The 19,690-nt window shown below is 42.2% G+C and overlaps 1 protein-coding gene across 1 annotated transcript in view; it reads right to left on the bottom strand.

The window, feature by feature from the left end:
- Nucleotides 1-7,692: 7,692 nt before the first annotated feature.
- The window catches only part of LOC124005658 (sodium- and chloride-dependent transporter XTRP3-like), a 33,620-nt gene continuing 21,622 nt past the window's right edge, over nucleotides 7,693-19,690 (bottom strand). The window contains exons 5-11 of the mRNA XM_046315103.1: nucleotides 17,735-17,845; nucleotides 13,831-14,072; nucleotides 13,048-13,210; nucleotides 12,171-12,375; nucleotides 11,233-11,392; nucleotides 10,109-10,274; nucleotides 7,693-9,880 (exon numbers count right to left, since the gene is read on the bottom strand). Of these exons, the coding sequence (XP_046171059.1) occupies nucleotides 9,713-9,880; nucleotides 10,109-10,274; nucleotides 11,233-11,392; nucleotides 12,171-12,375; nucleotides 13,048-13,210; nucleotides 13,831-14,072; nucleotides 17,735-17,845 (1,215 nt within the window). The 3' untranslated portion in view covers nucleotides 7,693-9,712. The remainder of the gene's footprint in view (nucleotides 9,881-10,108; nucleotides 10,275-11,232; nucleotides 11,393-12,170; nucleotides 12,376-13,047; nucleotides 13,211-13,830; nucleotides 14,073-17,734; nucleotides 17,846-19,690) is intronic.

The raw sequence follows: 19,690 nt of genomic DNA, 5'->3' as shown, positions 1-19,690 counted from the left end.
CCCTGCGCCACATTCCAGCTGGGGGGGGGGGGGGAAATGGGGGCGCGTTCCCAAATGGGAACTGGTGTCTCTAATAATAAAATAATAATATATGCCATTTAGCGGACGCTTTTATCCAAAGCGACTTACAGTCATGTGTGCATACATTCTACGTATGGGTGGTCCCGGGAATCGAACCCACTACACTGGCGTTACAAGCGCCATGCTCTACCAACTGAGCTACAGAAGTAATGTAAGTAATGTTTTAGACAACTCAAAAGTAGAAATGGATCAAATTGACCAGCAACATAATAGGAGTTTTAAAGAGTGTTGATTGCTCCCACAGCAATGAAAAATTGTCACAAAAGAAGACATTCTTGTCTTTGCAGTTTCTTCAGGAACTTGTTTAGGGCAGCGAGGCAGCTGTAACATTCTAAACCCTTCGATAGCACTGCAGTGGGCCAGAAATGATTATTCTCTTCCCTGTGCCAACAAAGGTGTTCAAGAGATTGTTCAAGCTCTTTAAGGTCGCATCCAATTGACGGTCCTCTTTGTCCTTTCCAGTAACAAGGATGACATACAGGCAGCAATGTACTTCTGGCAAGCCACTCAAGATCTGATCCATTGCCTGAAGTGCCCCTTGTCTGTCACGACAGTCAGCAGCTCCTTTGACTTTTCATCCACATGCATCTGCAAGTAGGTGTGGCAGAGGTCGATTTTGCTGAATTTATAACCCCCAGCTAAGCCAGGGAAAAGGTTGTCGATGTGTGGTATTGGATACTGCTCAGCGGACAACACAGGGTTAATTGTGAATTTAAACACCTAAAGTCGATGTCCTAATCCCCATAAAAAGATGTCAGTTTAATCCACCATATCCGCCTATGTCTCACTTCTGCGTTGAAAGGTGGTAGAGCTAGAGGGGTGTTTGTCAGACCATGAGAAATCACGAAAATCGGTCTTCTCACAAAATAGTCTGTAGCATCCGAACGGTTTGGACTACAAAATTATTACCTCCCCTATGGAAAGATGGGACTCATGAATGCAATGGTGTTCTCTGTTTTACCCATACAAGCGTCTTGGGACTCGTCTGAAGTTGGTACAGCCAATCCACCAACTGTAGTGTCCGAACAGTTTAGGCTACACACTAATATGACCTATCTGTTGAAAGGCGAGACTCTCACAAACAAGTACATGTTGGTTGTTACAAGTTGTATAAGGGCACAAGGCGAGACCCAAATGCAGACACAGGAGGCAGATGTTAGAGCTCCGATATTTATTATAACAAAGGGAGTAGGCAAAGGCAGGTCGGGAATAGGCGAGAGTTCATAAACCAGTCCAAACAGTACCAGACGATAGGCAGTCTCGAGGTCAGGCCAGGCAGGGGTCAGAAACCAGATCTGAGTCCAAAACAGTACAAGGGGATAGGCAGGCTGGTAGTCAGAACAGGCAGAATGGTCAGGCAGGTGGGTTCGGAGTCAGAACAGGCAGAATGGTCAGGCAGACGGGTTCGGAGTCAGGACAGGCAAGGGTCGAAACCAGGAGGACTAAAAACAAACAGAGACTGGGGGAAAGAAATAGGAGCAAGGAAACCAGCTGGTTGACTTGGCAAACAAGACAAACTGGCACAGAGAGACAGGAAACACAGAGATATATACACCGGGGATAATAAGCGACACTGGAGGGGGTGGAGACAATCACAAGGACATGTGAACCAGATCAGGGTGTGGCAAGTTGAAAACATCTATGGAAGTACATATGGAGAGGCATGTAAAAAAAAAAAAAAATCCTGATTTTTCTTACATCACTCAAATGTAGGACAAACACTTCAGAATAAACTTCCTTTTCTATCTGTTGTTCTATGCAATGATTATGTTATTCAATGTGTTTGTATGGGCTAATAGCAGTAATGCCAAATATAGATTATTTCAAAGTAGCCACCCTTTACCTTGATGACAGCTTTGCACACTCTTGGCATTCTCTAAACCAGCTTCATGAGGTAGTCACCTGGAATACATCAATCGAATGTTTTCAGGTAAAATTTACTTTAATTAAGGGCTCGATTTAATCCATAATGCTGAAGGTCAGCTCCATAGTGCTATTGAAATTCTTCAGCGCTACTAATTGAATTGAGCCCGAATAAATGTTGGGAACATTATTTTATTGGACCATATTCAGAAAATAAAAACATTTAGCATACTCAGCTATTCCTCTCTTGAATCTGCAGCCAATATGAAACTTGTACGATATGTCTGGAGCATGTCCTCACTCACTTCACACTTTCCAATGATGTGAAGAATCAATATTTGAGGAGGAAAAGAGACAGGGAGCTACACAAAGGGAAAGTTAGGTACATGTCAGTCAGCACCCCAGTACATTTCCATAGCTTGTGTCAGTACATTTCCATAGCTTGTGTCAGTACATTTCCATAGCTTGTGTCAGTACATTTCCATAGCTTGTGTCAGTACATTTCCATAGCTTGTGTCAGTACATTTAAATAGCTTATATCTCTCGTTGGCTGGCCCTCGCTTCATACTCGTCGCCAAACCCACTGGCTCCATGTCATCTACTGTCACGTCTTGGTCATTGTATCTTGTGTTTTTGTTATATGTTTGGGTAGGCCAGGGTGTGACATGGGTTTATATGTTGTATTTCGTATTAGGGTTTGTATTAATTGGGAGTGTGTATTATTAGGGGTGTGTCTAGTTAGGCTTGGCTGCCTGAGGCGATTCCTAATTGGAGTCAGCTGATTCTAGTTGTCTCGGATTGGGAACCGTATTTAGGTAGCCTGAGTGCGCGTTGTATTTCGTGGGTGATTGTACCTGTCTTAGTGTTAGTCACCAGATAGGCTGTATTAGTTTCATTCGTTTGTTGGTTTCTTCTTCCGTTATTTCATGTACCGTATTAGCTTCATTAAAAGTCATGAGTAACCTACACGCTGCATTTCGGTCTGACTTTCTACAAACAACAGACGAAGATCATTACATCTACAAGACCCTGCTAGGTAAAGTCCCCCCTTATCTCAGCTCGCTGGTCACCATAGCATCACCCACCTGTAGCACGCGCTCACAGATTACTGCACCTGTACATAGCCCACCTATAATTTAACCCAAACAACTACCTCTTTCCCTACTGTATTTATTTTATTTATTTATTTTGCTCCTTTGCACCCAATTATTTGTATTTCTACTTTGCACATTCTTCCACTGCAAATCTACCATTCCAGTGTTTTACTTGCTATATTGTATTTACTTTGCCACCATGGCCTTTTTTTGCCTTTACCTGCCTTATCTCACCTCATTTACTCACACCGTATATAGACTTGTTTATACTGTATTATTGACTGTATGTTTGTTTTACTCCATGTGTAACTCTGTGTTGTTAAATGTGTCGAACTACTTTGCTTTATCTTGGCCAGTTCGCAATTGTAAATGAGAAGTTGTTCTCAACTTGCCTACCTGGTTAAATAAAGGTGAAATAAATAACAAATAAATGTAAAAAATCCATAGCACGTGTCAGTACATTTCCATAGCACGTGTCAGTACATTTCCATAGCACGTGTCAGTACATTTCCATAGCACGTGTCAGTACATTTCCATAGCACGTGTCAGTACATTTCCATAGCACGTGTCAGTACATTTCCATAGCACGTGTCAGTACATTTCCATAGCACGTGTCAGTACATTTCCATAGCACGTGTCAGTAAATTTTTGATATTGCAGAGTCACATTGTCGACACATCATCACAAAATAGTACTAAATGCTTTTATTTCCATACAGATATTGAAACAGACTACAGATATTACAAATTTAACTACTCAATCTCATATACACAAAATGTATTTCTACTGAAAAGGTGGACCTTGGTGGTCCTGCTATTGGAAGTATGGAACTATTACTGGGTATTGAGATTTGAGAGAGAACACTTTCCTGTTTATATTACCCTTTGGATTGTTCCACAAAAAGAGTGACTTTTGCGTAGTGTTATTTTGTCAAAAAAACATATTTCACCTAATATTATCATTCTGTCATAAGGAGCACACATTCACATTCCCTATTCAAGAGGTCAAATTCATTTAAAAAATGGCAATTAAAGTAACAGGGTTGACAATTTTTTTCTTAAATCAGCCATAACCCCCTGCAAGCTCAAAAAAAAAAACTTGAAACATTTCTAGCCCATCTGTGCTCGAAGTGTTATGCTCAACGCTAACAGTTTTCTACCACAAAACAAGAGAAAAACACCATAGAACCAGCTTATAATAATTTTTTATTTAACCTTTATTTAACTAGACAAATCAGTTAAGAACAAATTCTTATTTACAATGACAGCCTACACCGGCCAAACCCGGATGACACTGGTCCAACTGTGCACCACCCTATGGGACTCCCTATCACAGCCAGTTGTGATACAGCCTGGATTCGAACCAGTGTGTCTGTAGTGACACCTCTAGCACTGAGATGCATTGCCTTAGACCGCTGAGCCACTCAGGGACCACCGCACCACTTGGGGACCGCTGTGCCACTCGGGACCGCTGCGCAACTATAAATAGTTCCAGCATATTAACATTTGTCTAGTTTACATAACAGGCTTGACCTTAAAATGTGGGACAAACGTAAATTAATCACTAATGCAAGAAAAAAAAAATATATATATATATATGTCAGAAAAACATGTAAAAATATAGTGTTTTGGCACCTTAGCGAATCTTTATTCATATAAAAAATAGGATATATTACATTTTCCATGTGGTTTGTATTAAAGGGCACTTCATTTAATATAGCAGGCTTTAAAATGTCTACTTAAAATATCAAAGAGACTCAAAAGACACTCTATTTGAAGAACGACCCCGTTATATTCAGCCCTAAACCTCAGCTCACTAGGCTGAAGACAAAACTACATTCCAGTCTTTGACAGAGAAAAAAAAGTGCTTAACTTCAGACAAACACGCTATTTAATGCAGGTGCAATCTCAACCACACTGCTGCAATCTCAACCACACTGCTGCAATCTCAACCACACTGTTGCAATCTCAACCACACTGCACACTGCCCTAACCCACCTGGACAAGAGGAATACCTATGTGAGAATGCTGTTCATCGACTACAGCTCGGCATTCAACACCATAGTACCCTCCAAGCTCGTCATCAAGCTCGAGACCCTGGGTCTCGACCCCGCCCTGTGCAACTGGGTACTGGACTTCCTGACGGGCCGCCCCCAGGTGGTGAGGGTAGGCAACAACATCTCCTCCCCGCTGATCCTCAACACGGGGGCCCCACAAGGGTGCGTTCTGAGCCCTCTCCTGTACTCCCTGTTCACCCACGACTGCGTGGCCACGCACGCCTCCAACTCAATCATCAAGTTTGCGGACGACACAACAGTGGTAGGCTTGATTACCAACAACGACGAGACTGCCTACAGGGAGGAGGTGAGGGCCCTCGGAGTGTGGTGTCAGGAAAATAACCTCACACTCAACGTCAACAAAACTAAGGAGATGATTGTGGACTTCAGGAAACAGCAGAGGGAACACCCCCCTATCCACATCGATGGAACAGTAGTGGAGAGGGTAGCAAGTTCCTCGGCATACACATCACAGACAAACTGAATTGGTCCACTCACACTGACAGCGTCGTGAAGAGGAGGCTGAATAAATTTGGCTTGTCACCAAAAGCACTCACAAACTTCTACAGATGCACAATCGAGAGCATCCTGGCGGGCTGTATCACCGCCTGGTACGGCAACTGCTCCGCCCTCAACCGTAAGGCTCTCCAGAGGGTAGTGAGGTCTGCACAACGCATCACCGGGGGCAAACTACCTGCCCTCCAGGACACCTACACCACCCGATGTTACAGGAAGGCCATAAAGATCATCAAGGACATCAACCACCTGAACCACTGCCTGTTCACCCCGCTATCATCCAGAAGGCGAGGTCAGTACAGGTGCATCAAAGCTGGGACCGAGAGACTGAAAAACAGCTTCTATCTCAAGGCCATCAGACTGTTAAACAGCCACCACTAACATTGAGTGGCTGCTGCCAACACACTGTCATTGACACTGACCCAACTCCAGCCACTTTAATAATGGGAATTGATGGGAAATGATGTAAATATATCACTAGCCACTTTAAACAATGCTACCTTATATAATGTTACTTACCCTACATTATTCATCTCATATGCATACGTATATACTGTACTCTACATCATCGACTGCATCCTTATGTAATAATAATAATAATAATATATGCCATTTAGCAGACGCTTTTATCCAAAGCGACTTACAGTCATGTGTGCATACATTCTACGTATGGGTGGTCCCGGGGATCGAACCCACTAACCTGGCGTTACAAGCGCCATGCTCTACCAACTGAGCTAGCCACTTTAACTATGCCACTTTGTTTACTTTGTCTACATACTCATCTCATATGTATATACTGTACTAGATACCATCTACTGTATGCTGCTCTGTACCATCACTCATTCATATATCCTTATGTACATATTCTTTATCCCCTTACACTGTGTATAAGACAGTAGTTTTGGAATTGTTAGTTAGATTACTTGTTGGTTATCACTGCATTGTCGGAACTAGAAGCACAAGCATTTCACTACACTCGCATTAACATCTGCTAACCATGTGTATGTGACAAATAAAATTTGATTTGATTTGATTTGTGGTTCTCGGATGACCCATGTCTATCCCATAGAAATAAAATCTCATGCTATACTGGACGAAAATATAAACGCAACATGTAAAGTGTTGGTCCCATGTTTCATGAGCTGAAATAAACAATCCCAGATATTTTCCATATGCACAAAAAGCTTATTTCTCTCAAATGTTGTGCTGAAATTAGTTTACATCACTATTAGTGAGAATTTCTCCTTTGCCAAGATAATCCACCCACCTGACAGGTGTGGCATATCAATAAACTAATTAAACAGCATGATCATTACACAGGTGGACCTTGTGCTGGGGACAATAAAATGCCACTCTAAAATGTGCAGTTTTGTCTTACAACACAATGTCACAGATATCTCAAGTTTTGAGGGAGCATGAAATTGGTATGCTGCTTGCAGGAATGTCCACCAAAGTTGTTGCCAGAGAATTTAATGTCCATTTCTCTACCATAAGCTGCATCCAATGTCGTTTTATAGAATTTGGCACGTAGGTTCAATGGGCCTCACAACCGCAGACCACTTGTAACCACGCCAGCCGAGGACCTCCATATCCGGCTTCTTCACTTGCGGGATCGTCTGAGGCGGTGCTGAGGAGTATTTCTGTCTGTAATAAAGCCATATTGTGGGGAAAAACTCATTCTGATTTTCTGGGCCTGGTTCTCCAGTGAGTGAGTGGGCCTGGCTCCCAAGTCAGTGAGCCTATACCCTCCCAGGCCACCCATGGCTGTGTTCTTGCCCAGTCATATGAAATCCATAGATTAGAGCCTAATTTATTTACTTCAATTGACTGGTTTCCTTATATGAACTGTAACTCAGTAAAATCATTGAAATTGTTGCATGTTGTGTTTATGTTTTTGTGGTCTATACATTTAATGGTATTATAAAGTACACAGCTTGTCAAACCAAACACTTTAAAAAATCCAGATTTCATAACATTGAAATGTGTCATCCTTGCTGGCTACTAGCAAGTTGGACTGAATTAAATGCCTGGTTTGCAACAGGCTGGCTGCGGTAAGTGTATCTTGTTCACTAATACCAATGGTTCAAATGTCTTCATGTCTTTAATAATTTCACCATAGAAAATACTACTTATAAAACATGAACACATCATTGTGGTACAGCAGTTAAAATAAGAATTGTTCACACCAATACTTGGTTCACACTAACACCAACCTGTATTAAACATTGTACAAATATATTTACACAGTGTTTCCATCACTGTACAGTGGAACAACTTTGATTTTAGAAGTGGGGGGACATACATGTTTTTTAAATCCAGTCGGATAAACACTCCAAACAGCCTACCTGACCGCTCGGAGGCTTCTGCATGGTCCTAAAGCACACCATTGCCTCATTTTTAAAATCCCATTCCAATGATAACATCAGCGGGGGACAAAAATGCAATTTCAGAATGTAGGGGGGACCTCTCCCCCCATCCCCAGTCAAAGTTGCGCCCCTGTTATTATAAATGGATGGTTTCAAATTGTTAACATGAAAAATGCTCACAGCATTACAACATGTTTGGCAATTGTTTCTGTGCAAACCCATACATTTTCCTGTAAAAAGAGTAGGTCTACATTGTATTTTTTGCTCGTGAATATGCACAGCACATTGGTACATAACCATTGGGCTGTATCCTAAGTCCAGTTGATGTGGATTCTATGACAGCAGTGCAACACTACAATACTTTTTAATTAGAAGAGCACACAATCTTTCACACGTTCAGGAGGTGAAACGCTCTGGAATGTTGCAGAAAGAAATGCTTCCTATAGAGCTAACATGATTTCCTATTCTATATGACAGAGAATAGTGTCTGTTCTACATAATATATATCTATCTGAACATTCTGTTACATTGCACCCCAATGAGTATGATCCTGGTAAGAAGTCACTGATGGTGAATTGACAACAAAGCCCATAGGTATAGATATGGTCTTGGTTCTGTTCATAGAGATTTGTTCGTTATATGTGAAATTATCAGAATGTTTGCAAACACTAAATCACATACAGCTATTGCTACAAGTTGTTCTTGGTCATTTGACACCAGTCAGACTGTATTCAGTCATAACCGAGTCAGACGAAGGTCTACCTTGTACATCCAGGCACTCAACATATCTCACAACTCATTGAGTAATCTACAGAATATCTACAGTAAACCAATGGGATACAAAATACTTCATCATAATGACATTTAAGGGAAAAAATATCTTAAACATTTGGTGGCGCTTTAAATAAAGAGGGTTGACACACTGTGTCTCAAAGAATCTGCTACTGAAAGCTAAACATTAAAGGTCCAATGCAGCCATTTTTATCTCAATATCATAGAATTGATGGGTTACAATTAAGTACCTTACTGTGATTGTTTTCATTTAAAATGGTCAAAAAGAAACCAAAATAGCTTCTTAGCAAAGAGCTATTTCTCAAGCAAAAATGTTGCTAGGACTGTCTTGTAGAGGTGTGGGGAAGGGAAAATGGAAAACTAGCTGTTATATGCAGAGGTTTGGATCTCTTTCTTATTCGTCTATTAACTCATTTACCACGCTCCATCCCACCAAACAGCTCTTACACTAAAAGGGGATTATAATAATGTTCCCAATTTCACTTTATTATTCCAACCTCATAGCCTGGAAATATGTACAAAACACCGGAAATCACTTTTTTTTCTTCACTGCACTGAGCCTTTAAACAATGCAATAAACCATTCACAAGATTATTTGTTCGTTTTTCACTTCTGAAATATTTTGGATGTAGTTCTAAGCCCTGCTCAGAACCACAACTACAAAATACAAAAGTTCACTATTATCACCCAGTAAGTGTTAGATGCCAAAGGACGACTAGGGCTAATGCTAGGTACAGATCTGGCGTTCTGTCCACCAGCAGCACAGCGGCAGAGCCAGCCTGCCCCGGGGGGAGAAAGAGGGCCTTTGGTTTGTGGTGTGGCATGAACCACTGCACCAGGAGAGTGAGGTACTGTTCTGTTAAGAGAGCCATGATACGGACGGTAGGTTGTCGATCAGTCGATCCTATAACTAGAGGGTCCAGTCAGTCTCAGAGACTCGGTCTTTACGCTGACACAGTGCTGACAGTGCGCTCTCTCTTCCCACTGGCCAGGTTCCTCTTCTTACAGTAGGTGTAGAGGGCCGTCAAAGGGATACAGCAGACAGAGGAGGCTAGGAGGAGGCCGATGAAGGCTTGGGCGTAGGGAGGATACTCCGTCACCACAGACTTCCCCTGGAGGAGAGGGAAGACAACAGGACAGGCAGAGATCAACATTGTATTTGGGTGCAGCATAGTCTGTTCCAGTGCTTTTCTTTGATTCATGTATGACTGGTACAATCAAGTCTCAATTTGGGGATGTATAAAGTAATACCTTATCTTACCCGTTTTCTGGGCCGAGTGCTTGTTAGTGTAATGACAGGGTTATTGATAAGATATTGGAGATAAAAAGAGAGGCCTTACCAGTTCTTTGTTCCAGGCCTGGTATGTGGGCGTTCCTCCCTGGATGTAGTTGACGATGTAGAAGATGAATAGGGCAATGAGGAGGATGGGACTGACTCCTGCCAACATGATCTTCCAGTACCAATTAAGACGATGACCTAACATGTCTTCTACATCCTTCTCAAACCTGGAGAGGGAAAGGTTGTAGGAGCATTGACATGAGGACTGTGTCGATTAAGGCAGCCCCCCGCACCGCTCTGATTTAGAGGGGTTGGGTTGAATGAAAGACACATTTTGGTTGAATACATTCAGCTGTGCAACTGACTAGGTATCCCCTTTCCCTTCCTAAAATACTTTCATATATTTTGGGCAAAAGACAACCATGGTATTTTAGTTTAAACATTCATTCAACATTCAAAGGAAATTGCTTATATGCTTCTTAAGCAATTTTGCTTTTAATAAACAGTACAAGCCCAACTTATAATAATAATAATATAATATATGCCATTTAGCAGACGCTTTTATCCAAAGCGACTTACAGTCAAGTGTGCATACATTCTACATATGGGTGGTCCCGGGGATCGAACCCACTACCCTGGCGTTACAAGCACCATGCTCTACCAATTGAGCTACAGAAGGACCAACTTAAAAAACTACAGTGCAGTTCAGTCAAAATCCTGAGAGAAGAGTGAAAGGAATGTGAGGTATTTGTAGATGATTATGCTAAGTGTTGTTTGGCATTACTGGACACAATACAGCTTTTATGAGGTACTTTAAAGATTTAACTCTACTGGCTGCTAACACAACTGCAGTAGGGCTACACATTCTCCAGTAGAAACTGTTTCAAATAATGTCAGCTCAACTATTGTTTCTTGGAGAAAAGGTTCTGTATGACAAGATGTGTTTGTTTTTCTGATTTCGAACAGCAAAGGTGATGATGCTTAGAAAGCTTCTGAAATGAGTCATTCTTCATTATCAATATTGTACACACACACACACACACACACACACACACACACACACACACACACACACACACACACACACACACACACACACACACACACACACACACACACACACACACACACACACACACACACACACACACACACACACACACACACACACACACACACACACACCTTTTGATGCCATATATGTAGCAGACGGTGATAACTTCAACGAGGACGATGAAGAGCAGAGAGAAGGTGGCTCCATAGTCGTTGAACATGGTGAACCAGTAGTTCCCAGAGCGGGTGGTGAAGCCCAGGCCAAGCAGCAGGCAGAATAGACACACCAGACCTACAGGATATGACAACACACCTGTTAGTCACACACACCAGACCTACAGGATATGACAACCCACCTGTTAGTCACACACACCAGACCTACAGGATATGACAACACACCTGTTAGTCACACACACCAGACCTACAGGATATGGCAACACACCTGTTAGTCACACACACACCAGACCTACAAGTTATGACAACACACATGTTAGTCACACACACACACCAAACCTAGAGTATTGGCCCACTCCAAGCTTATCTCTGTCCTGGCAACCCAATGGTTGAACCTTTCTCATCAAATAAGACATAAGAAAACAAATGTACTTACTACGATGGTGTTATGTAGTTATCTCATCTAGCTATTTTAAGATGAATGCACTAACTGTAAGTCACTCTGGATAAGAGCATCTGCTAAATGACTAAAATGTCAAATTTAGGATGGGACAACACACCTGTTAGTCTCTCTCACACACACACACACACACACACACACACACACACACACACACACACACACACACACACACACACACACACACACACACACACACACACACACACACACACACACACACACACACACACACACACACACACACACACACACCTAACTCAAGCAGCAGGCAGAACAGACACACCAACCTAAGGACAAGACATGCCCGGGTCCACCCTAACCCTAGTTTCATGTTCACACCTTAGCTCAATTCTTACCCTCAACCACAACCATAAACCTAGCTTCACGACCACACAGCTCAACCCTAACCCCCTCATCACCCCTTCTCTCTCACCATTGAGTGTTTTGGTGCTCATGTAGCGGCTGATGAACTTCAAGTCACTGAGGGGGGTGATGACGGCGATGACGTTGCCCAGCATACTGCCCATGCCCAGCAGCAGCAGCATGATGAAGTAGAGCACAGACCACAGCTGAGACACGGGCATGTTCTTAATGGCCTCACTGTACACTATGAAGGCAAGGCCTGTACCCTCAACAGCCTGGGAGGAGGGAGAGAGATGGAGAGAGAGAGACTTTAGTGGATATTCAGTCCTGCATAGTGCAAAAGTTTCTGAAGTCAGTATTACATTTTTTGCTTTCCTCCATTGGAAACTTAAGAGGGATGGTTTATTAAAGACAAAATGGAAAATCCAGAAGAGCATTGAAAATGAAATATTAGCATTAATTGTAACTGCAACAGCCCATGATATTTGCCACATCTCACTACCACCACCACAGAGTCAAATAAAGTTGTATAGGTGACATTGAACTATGATTAAATATTAAATATTTATAGAATGGTGAGTGAAGTTTTTATTGCCTCACGGTAAAATCAATTAATTTTGTTGCTACATGATAACATATTGTCAGGAAACCAGAGGTGTGTTGTTAGATTAAAGGCTCGATTCAATACATATTGCGGAAATTCTGAGCTATAGCGCAAAAATGTTAAGGTAAGATCAGATTGAGACGACTTATGCAGCATTTACCCTGAATGCTGTCTCCGTTAACGCGGGAACAATGCATTTCAATTTCAATCTCGCTATATCACAGAACTTCTGCGATTCAGATTGAATCGAGCCCTAAGAGAAGTAGCAAATTAAGTTGTCTTATCAGTATTTTGCACAAGTTTTCCTATTAGTTCATGTGAGTTGTGTCTCATCATGACCTACCGTGTCCAGTTCAGCCTCTAGGTCACAGCTCTCCAGCCTACCTCCCAGACTGGCAAACTGTTCTGGGTGTGTTCTGTTCAGCTCAGCGATCCAGTGGTTGACATTCTCCAGACTGATGGTGTCCTCTGCTAGATCAAAGGTGTTCAGGAGCAGCAGTCGCACCCTGGGAGAAGAAGAGAAATGTCAGTGTCATGAAAGGACAAGTGGCGTAGCGCGGTTTCTCTGAAACTTTTTTAGGTGGGGGAGGGGAGGGGGCCAGGTAACTTCCTGCAATTCTACAGATGGGGCAGAGAGAAAAGTGTGCAGTTTTAAAGCAAATTTCCTGCTATTCTATGCATTTTGCCATGAGGTTGAGAGAAGATTTACCAGTTTTATAGCTAATTTCCTGTAATTCTAAACGTTTTGCCATGGCTTATGACATTTAGACATTTTTGGTTTGGGACCCCCCAGCCCTTTCCAGTCGCTGCATGCTACGTCACTGGAAAGGGCATTTATGTTCTGAATCATACAGTATATCTAGCCCTTATACAATTCCTCTCATTGCTGATCTAGATTTCAATGCCTTCCCAAGTCCAAGCACCTGCCATTTCTTCCATTTGTATGTCTGCAGAAACTGCTGCAGTCTACAGACGTTAAATTAATTGTATATGTTTGACCTATCATTTTTTACGTTTGTAGTGGCTTAGTGCTGCTGACTGGTGCCCCCTACGTCTCTGAGTTGAAAGTTCAATGCCAAAGTCAATGAGACAACCAACCAGACCGCGACCCCACCCAGGGCCTCACCTCTCCAGGCAGCTCTCGTAGTTGAAGGTGGCCTTAAAGCCATAGATGGAGAAGGTGACGATACTGGCGAAGATGGAGGTGCTACTGTTGACCATGGACACGACGATGGCCTGCTTCTCAAAGTTGTTGTTGTACTGGTTGTAGCTGGCAAAGGCGATGAGGGATCCAAAGCCCAGGCCCAGAGAGAAGAAGATCTGAGTGGCCGCATTGATCCATGTAGTGGGGTTAGCCAGCTGTTCCATCTGAGACAGCAAACACACACACATTAGTAAAGCATATTAGCAGCACACACACATACAGTGGCAAGAAACAGTATGTTAACCCTTTGGAATTACCTGGACTTCTGCATAAATTTGTCATAAAATTTGATCTGATCTTCATATAAGTCACAACAATAGACAAACACAGTCTGCTTAAACTAATAACACACAAACAATTACTGTATATGTTTTCATGTATTTATTGAACACACTGTGTAAACATTCACAGAGCAGGTTGGGAAAAGTATGTGAACCCTTGGATTTAATAACTGGTTGACCCTCCTTTGGCAGCAATAACCTCAACCAAACGTTTTCTGTAGTTGCGGATCAGACCTGCACAACGGTCAGGAGGAATTTTTGACCATTCCTCATTACAAAACTGCTTCAGTTCAGCAATATTCTTGGGATGTCTGGTGTAAACTGCTCTCTTGAGGTTATGCCACGGCATCTCAATTGGGTTTGAGGTCAGGACTCTGACTGGGCCACTCCAGAAGGTCAGGACTCTGACTGGGCCACTCCAGAAGGTCAGGACTCTGACTGGGCCACTCCAGAAGGTCAGGACTCTGACTGGGCCACTCCAGAAGGTCAGGACTCTGACTGGGCCACTCCAGAAGGTCAGGACTCTGACTGGGCCACTCCAGAAGGTCAGGACTCTGACTGGGCCACTCCAGAAGGTCAGGACTCTGACTGGGCCACTCCAGAAGGTCAGGACTCTGACTGGCCCACTCCAGAAGGTCAGGACTCTGACTGGCCCACTCCAGAAGGTCAGGACTCTGACTGGGTCACTCCTGAAGGTCAGGACTCTGACTGGGCCACTCCAGAAGGTCAGGACTCTGACTGGGCCACTCCAGAAGGCGCATTATCTTCTGTTGAAGCCATTCTGTTGTTGATTTACTTCTGTGTTTTGGGTCGTTGTCCTGTTGCATCACCCAACTTCTGTTGAGCTTCAATTGGGGGACAGATAGCCTTACATTGCCCTGCAAAATGTGTTGATAAACTTGGGAATTCATTTTTCCGTCGATGATAGCAAGCTGTCCAGGCTCTGAGGCAGCAAAGCAGCCCCAAACCATGATGCTCCCTCCACCATACTTTACAGTTGGGATGAGGTTTTGATGTTGGTGTGCTGTGCCTTTTTCTCTCCACACATAGTGTTGTGTTCCTTCCAAACAACTCAACTGTTGTTTCATCGGTCCACAGAATATTTTGCCAGTAGCGGTGTGAAACATCCAGATCCTCTCTTGCGAACTTCAGAGTGGCTTCTTCCGTGGTTTCCTGCCATGAACACCATTCTTGTGTAGTGTTTTACGTATTGTAGACTCATTAACCTGTTAAGTCGACCCTCTACCTTTTCGAACATTCTGTTAAAAATCGCGCAACATTTCAGCGCCCTGCTACTCATGCCAGGAATATAGTATATGCATATGATTAGTATGTGTGGATAGCAAACACTCTGACGTTTCTAAAACTGGTTAAATCACGGCTGTGACTTTAACAGAGCGTGAGTTTCATCGAATAGCGCAGGAAAACCTGATCACTGAAAATGGAAATAAATATCCTTGCGCTTACTTCCAGGAATTGTTCAAAGTGAACCGAATTACATGAGACCGAGGTTTCAGCGCCAACAGCTACCACACGTTGTCTAGAGTCTTGTCATTTGATTCGCAATTGATTCTTGGTCTAACCGGTTCAAGGGAACTCCTTCCCTCCGTTCTCCGACCAGATGTTTTGGTCAAGCTCTTTTTTTTCCAGACGACACCTATAGAAGTTACATCGCCTCCTGATGAATTTTATCGCTTATTAACGTGTACTAATACCTAAAGTTGCATTCCAAAAGTATTTCGAAGTGTTTTGTGAAAGTTTATCGTCGACTTTTTGAATTAAAAAAAAATGACGTTACGTTATGAAACGCTCTTTTTTTCCGTTTATCATACAGTCTACATAGAACGATATCTAGGCTATATATGGACCGATTTAATCGAAAAAAAGACCCAATAGTGATTATGGGACATCTAGGAGTGCCAACAAAGAAGATGGTCAAAGGTAATGAATGTTTTATATTTTATTGTGCGGTTTGTGTAGCGCCGAATATGCTAATTATTTTGTTTACGTCCCCTGCGGGTCTTTTGTGGTGTTACATGCTATCAGATAATAGCTTCTCATGCTTTCGCCGAAAGGTATTTTAAAAATCTGACTTGTTGTCTGGATTCACAACAAGTGTAGCTTTAATTCAATACCCTGCATGTGTATTTTAATGAATGTTTGAGTTTTAACTAATACTATTAGCATTTAGCGTAGCGCATTTCCATTTCCAGAGCTCTAGATGGGTCGCCTGCGTGCCAGGTAGGAGCAAGTGGTTAACAGAGATGTGAGCATGTTCCAGAGATTTCTGTAAGTCTTTAGCTGACACTCTAGGATTCTTCTTAACCTCATTGAGCATTCTGCACTGTGCTCTTGCATTCATCTTTGCAGGACGGCCACTCCTAGGGAGAGTAGCAACAGTGCTGAACTTTCTCCATTTATAGACAATGTGTCTTACCGTGGACTGATGAACACCAAGGCTTTTAGAGATAGTTCTGTAACCCTTTCCAGCTTTATGCAAATCAACAATTCTTAATCTTGGGTCTTCTGAGATCTCTTTTGTTCGAGGCATGGTTCATTCAGGCAAATATGTTTGATGTTCTCTGTGCCCATATGAATAACCCCTATGATGTAACTGGAATGATGAGATAGATGTTCTTCTGTTATGTTTTTGTTTTATTATTTCACTGCCATACTGTGTTCCATCTTGTCTAACCATCTTGTCTCAAGAGGACCACAATGGAAATAAGTCCCAGACATTATGGTGTGTTATCCTCTATGATTTTATTCATGTGCATGTATGGCTTTTAAGTTTTATGTGTGCCTGTTTTTTAAATGGTCGAATTAATAAACTAAACCAAACTAGATGCTTCTTGTGAATAGCAAACTCAAATGTTGTGAGTGTTTTTTTATAGGGCAGGGCAGCTCTAACCAACATCTCCAATCTCGTCTCAATGATTTTACTCAAGGTTAGCTGACCCCTGGCTCCAATTAGCTTTTGGAGAAGTTATTAGCCTAGGGGTTCACATACTTTTCCCAACCTACACTGTGAATGTCTAAATTATGTGTTCAAGAAAAATACAATACTTTGTGTGTTGTTAGTTTAAGCACACTGTGTTTGTCTATTGTTGTGACTTAGATGAAGATCAGATCTAATTGTATGACCAATTTATGCATAAATCCAGATAATTCCAAAGGGTTTACGTACTTTTTCTTGCCACTGTATGTAAAGCAGGATTAAACATAACAGAACAATGTACATGAGCTACCATACCTTGGCTGTGAAAACGTAGATCTATTGCATCTCATCTATGCCGCTCTGTCTTTGCTCATCAATACATTTATATGTACATATTCTTATTCCATCCTTTTACTTAGATTTGTGTGTATTAGGTAGTTGTTGTAGAATTGTTAAATTACTTGTTAGATATTGTTGCACTGCCGGAACTAGAAGCACAAGCATTTCACTACACTTGCAATAACATCTGCTAACCATATGTATGTGAACAATCAAATTGTATTGTATTTGATCAATAATGTTCTTTCATTCATCTAATCATTTGTACCTTGGGCGTGAACATGTACTTCACACCGTTGATGGCTCCGTGAAGGGTGACCCCACGGATGAGGTAGATGATGAGGACCAGGTAGGGGAATGTGGCTGTGAAGTACACCACCTAGAGAGGGGAGAAACAGCAGGGGGATTCAGGGTCAAAGTTCAACTATGCTGCACAGATTGCCTGTTTTCTAACACAGATTTGGCCCACTTGTCCTACGGTTTTATAACATTGCTCGCTGAATTTACTGTGAAGTTGTAGGTGAAAGTGAACTTGTTTGTGTATGTCTTTCCATCAATTGATAACGATGTTATTACTTTTCTATTATTTCTCTCTGTATTGTTGGGAAGGGCCGTATGAAATCATTTCACTGTTAACCTACACATGTTGCTTACGAAGCATGTGATGATTAAAAAGTGATTTGATTTATTTTGATGAACCTCTTTTAGGTCATTTTAGATGAGAGATCATATAAAAATCAAAAGCCCCTTGCCAGAACGAATCAGAACGATTCAGAACGAATCAGTTTTAAAGGGACCTCCTGTGTGCATGCGTTTGCACGTTATAATAAACATCATAGGCAGCTCGTGAGTTTCAAGTTTGGGGAAGCTTACAATTTATCACAATTTCTACCTATCTGCGTGCCAGCTTTCTTCATGGAACAGTTTCATTTAAATCTCCTTCCAGACTCACATTAAGCATCTCCAATCCAAAAATAAATCTAGAATCGGCTTCCTATTTAGCAAAAAAGCATCATTCACTCATGCATACCCTTGTAAAACTGACTATCCTACCGATCCTTGACTTTGGCGATGTCATTTACAAAATAGCCTCCCACACTCTACTCAGCAAATTGGATGCAGTCTATCACAGTGCCATCCATTTTGTCACCAAAGTCCCATATACTATCCACCACTGCAACCTGTATGCTCTCATTGGCTGGCCCTCGCTTCATATTTGTGGCCAAATCCCCTGGCTCCAGGTCATCTATAAGTCTTTGCTAGGTAAAGCCCCACCTTATCTCAGCTCACTGGTCACCATAACAGCACCCACCTGTAGCACGTGCTCCAGTAGGAACATTTCACTGGTCACCTCCAAAGCCAATTCCTCCTATTCCTGGAACGAATTGCAAAAATCACTGAATCTGGAGACTCATATCTCCCTCACTAACTTTAAGCATCAGCTCTCAGATCAGCTCACATATCATTGCACCTGTACATAGCCCATCTGTAAATAGCCCATCCAACTACCTCATCCCCATATTGTTATTTATTTAATTTTTGCTCCCTTGCACCCCAGTATCTCTACTTGCACATTCATCTTCTGCACATCTATCACTCCAGTGTTTAATTATTAAATTGTAATTACTGTAAGGGTGTGAACGGGTGGCAGAGAAGTCAGACGCAGGAGAGAAATAACTGTGTTTCCAATGGCGCAGTTCATTTACAAATAAATAATAAAAATCAATGGGTAACATAACCTGACGCACACCAGTACAGACATACACATACACTTACAATAAACAATCACCGAAAAGGACATGAGGGGGAACAGAGTGTTAAATACACAACATGTAATTGATGGGATTGGAACCAGGTGTGATTGGAGACAAGATAAAACCAATGGAAAATGAAAAATGGATCAGCGATGGCTAGAAGGTCGGTGACGTCGACCGCCGAACACCGCACGAACACGGAGAGGGACCAACTTTGGCGGAAGTTATGACAATTACTTCGCCACTATGGCCTATTCATTGCCTTACCCCCCTAATCTTACCTCATTTGCACACACTGGTGTGGCAGGGTAGCCTAGTGGTTAGAGCGGTGGACTAGCAGAAAGGTTAGGTTGCAAGTTCAAACCCCTGAGCTGACAAGGTACAAATCTGTCATTCTGCCCCTGAACAGGCAGTTAACCCACTGTTCCTAGACTGTCATTGAAAATAAAAATATGTTCTTAACTGACTTG

Source organism: Oncorhynchus gorbuscha, linkage group LG19 (assembly GCF_021184085.1).
Source record: "Oncorhynchus gorbuscha isolate QuinsamMale2020 ecotype Even-year linkage group LG19, OgorEven_v1.0, whole genome shotgun sequence".
NCBI classification, from domain to species: domain Eukaryota; kingdom Metazoa; phylum Chordata; class Actinopteri; order Salmoniformes; family Salmonidae; genus Oncorhynchus; species Oncorhynchus gorbuscha.
The sequence above is the reverse complement of the archived record's forward strand: the minus strand, read 5'-3'. Positions and strand labels throughout refer to the sequence as shown.